At 48.9% G+C, this 2,403-nt stretch overlaps 1 protein-coding gene across 1 annotated transcript in view; it reads left to right on the top strand.

The window, feature by feature from the left end:
• The window catches only part of Cfap20 (cilia and flagella associated protein 20), a 13,889-nt gene extending 11,732 nt beyond the window's left edge, over positions 1-2,157 (top strand). The window contains exons 4-6 of the mRNA XM_013012764.1: positions 176-364; positions 977-1,087; positions 1,736-2,157. Coding sequence (XP_012868218.1) covers positions 176-364; positions 977-1,087; positions 1,736-1,741 — 306 coding nt within the window. The 3' untranslated portion in view covers positions 1,742-2,157. The remainder of the gene's footprint in view (positions 1-175; positions 365-976; positions 1,088-1,735) is intronic.
• The last annotated feature ends 246 nt before the right edge of the window (positions 2,158-2,403 follow it).

Below are 2,403 nucleotides of genomic sequence, written 5' to 3'. Positions count from 1 at the left end.
CTGGGCCTGCGCGCTGTCCCTCAGCTCTTCAGCTCTAGGCTAGCGCTCTACCACTTGAGCCACAGTGCAACTTCTGTTTTTTTCTGCTTATGTGGTGCTGAGGAATCAAACCCAGGGCCTCATGCATGCAAGACAAGTACTCTCCCACTGAGCCCTCCTCCTCCACATTCTGCAGGTATTAGATGACAAGAATGTGCGCCGGCGGTTTCGAGCAAGTAACTACCAGAGCACCACCCGTGTGAAACCCTTCATCTGTACCATGCCCATGCGGCTGGATGATGGGTGGAACCAGATTCAGTTCAACCTATCCGACTTCACCCGGAGAGCATATGGCACAAACTACATCGAGACCCTGAGAGTGCAGGTACTTGCCAGTCATGGATGCAGCCCCGTGGTGGGGTACGCCCTATCTGAGGCTGCTGTGGCTCATGTGGCAGAACAACTGGGCTGTCTGGCCAAAGTTCCTGAGTTACTGTGCAAGAAGCTCTGGTCTCAAACAGGGCTGGGAAAGATGGAGACGTCTGCTCAGATCTAAGGGGTAAATTCAAGCCACGTGCTGGTGGCTCACACCTGTAATCCTAGCAACTCAAGAGGCTAAGATCTGAGGATTGCAGTTCAAAGCCAGCCTGGCCAGGAACGTCCATGAGACTCTTATCTCCAGTTAACCATGAAAAAAGAAAAGAAAAACTAGAAGCAGAGCTGTGGCTCAAGAGGTAGATAGAGTACTAGCCTTAAACAAAAAAGCTCATGGACAGCTCCCAGGCCCTGAGTTCAAACCCCAAGACCAGCACAAAAAAAGAAGCAGGTAAATTTAGGAAGCAAAACCCCCATTTTCCCTAATCTACTCTTAAGCTGGGCCAAGATGCTTGAGATGAGGTTTGACAGTGCTGTGGGAAGGCCATGGGAGAGCCTCTAGGAGAGCAGGAAGAGAGGAAAGCAGTGCTGTCAAGCCTGTCAACGAGTCTTGCTTCCACAGATCCACGCAAACTGCCGCATCCGCCGAGTGTACTTCTCGGACAGACTCTACTCAGAAGATGAGCTGCCAGCAGAGTTCAAACTGTATCTCCCAGTTCAGAACAAGGCAAAGGTAAGCAGCTTCCTCGGCGGAAGCCAGGAGCATGCTGACAGTGCTCCAGTCCGAGAGGTCAGCTGCTGGGCCTCCTAAATTGACAAGGATGGAGGAGCCTTTCTTCAGCAGGAGCCTGGAGTCGGGGGAGCCTGCTGTCTCTACTACTACCAGCATTGCTCCTGGGCAGCCTGTGCTTCTGGCTCACAGGCTTCTTTGTTGTGGGGCTTGAACTCAGGGCTTGGGTACTGTTCCTGAGCTCTTGTGCTCAAGGCTAGCACTCTACCACTTTGAGCCACAGTCCCACTTCTGGTTTTCTGGTTGCTAATTTGGAGATGAGTCTCACAGACTGTCCTGCCCCGGGCTGGATTTGAACAGCAACCTTCAGATCTCAGCCTCCTGAGTAGCTAGGATTATAGGGGTGAACCACCATCACGCAGCTCACAGACCTCTTTGAAAACTGGCGTCCACTAAGCCTCTTTATTTGCCCCCAGCACTTAGATCAATAGGTCCCGGGTCACTGATGGGTGTCTGCATGCATTCCTGCCTGCCACAGACGCAGGCCTTGCCCACAGCCAGGCGTCCATGCAGGCATCAGCAGAGACAACGCCTGCTGCACTGATCCTGTGTTTTCTAATAACTAATGCTTCTTTTCTGTCTTTTCTTCAGCAATAACTGGAATGCAACTCAAGGGAGCTGGACCCTGGACATGATTCTTAGTTTATAAAGGAAAGTATCTGGAGGACAGTGCAAAAAATGATATATAATAATTCACCTTGCTGTGGTTTATTTACTACTTGGTGTCCGTTGTCATGGATACCAGGGACATGCCATGACTCAGCTAGTTGCATTGTAAGTACCGAGGGGAAAGCAGTGCTTTGAGTGACCTGCGATTGTGGGGGTCCTGCTGCTGCCTGCCTCAACATGGGGACCCCTCACCTCGAACTCACAGAACTAAGATGTCCTGCAAGGCAGCCTCACACCAATATTCCTTTCTATGCTTTATTCTTTATTTTATATATTATCGAAGTATATGTATATGCTGTGTGATACTCTAATCTGGAAATGAATAAAATACTATATTCTTGGTTTGTAAATTTGTTCTTAGTTTGCCTTTCTAAATGATGGTGTTCTCTTTCCTTTATGAAATGCGAGTTGAACTATTTCTAGCATGCCATATACTTCATGCTGTGACATACTCTGCATGAAGCACAAGAACAAGATCTCCGTACTGATCTGGATGACTTTTTTGTGTATATTCTGGTACTGGAGCTTGAGCTTAGTGGTTCATGCCCTCACATTGTTTTTTTTGCTCAAGACTGGCACTTCTTACCACT

This window comes from Dipodomys ordii, unplaced genomic scaffold, assembly GCF_000151885.1.
Source record: "Dipodomys ordii isolate 6190 unplaced genomic scaffold, Dord_2.0 Scaffold18, whole genome shotgun sequence".
Lineage (NCBI taxonomy): Eukaryota > Metazoa > Chordata > Mammalia > Rodentia > Heteromyidae > Dipodomys > Dipodomys ordii.
Note: the sequence above shows the minus strand (reverse complement) of the source record. Positions and strands in the feature narration are given on the sequence as shown.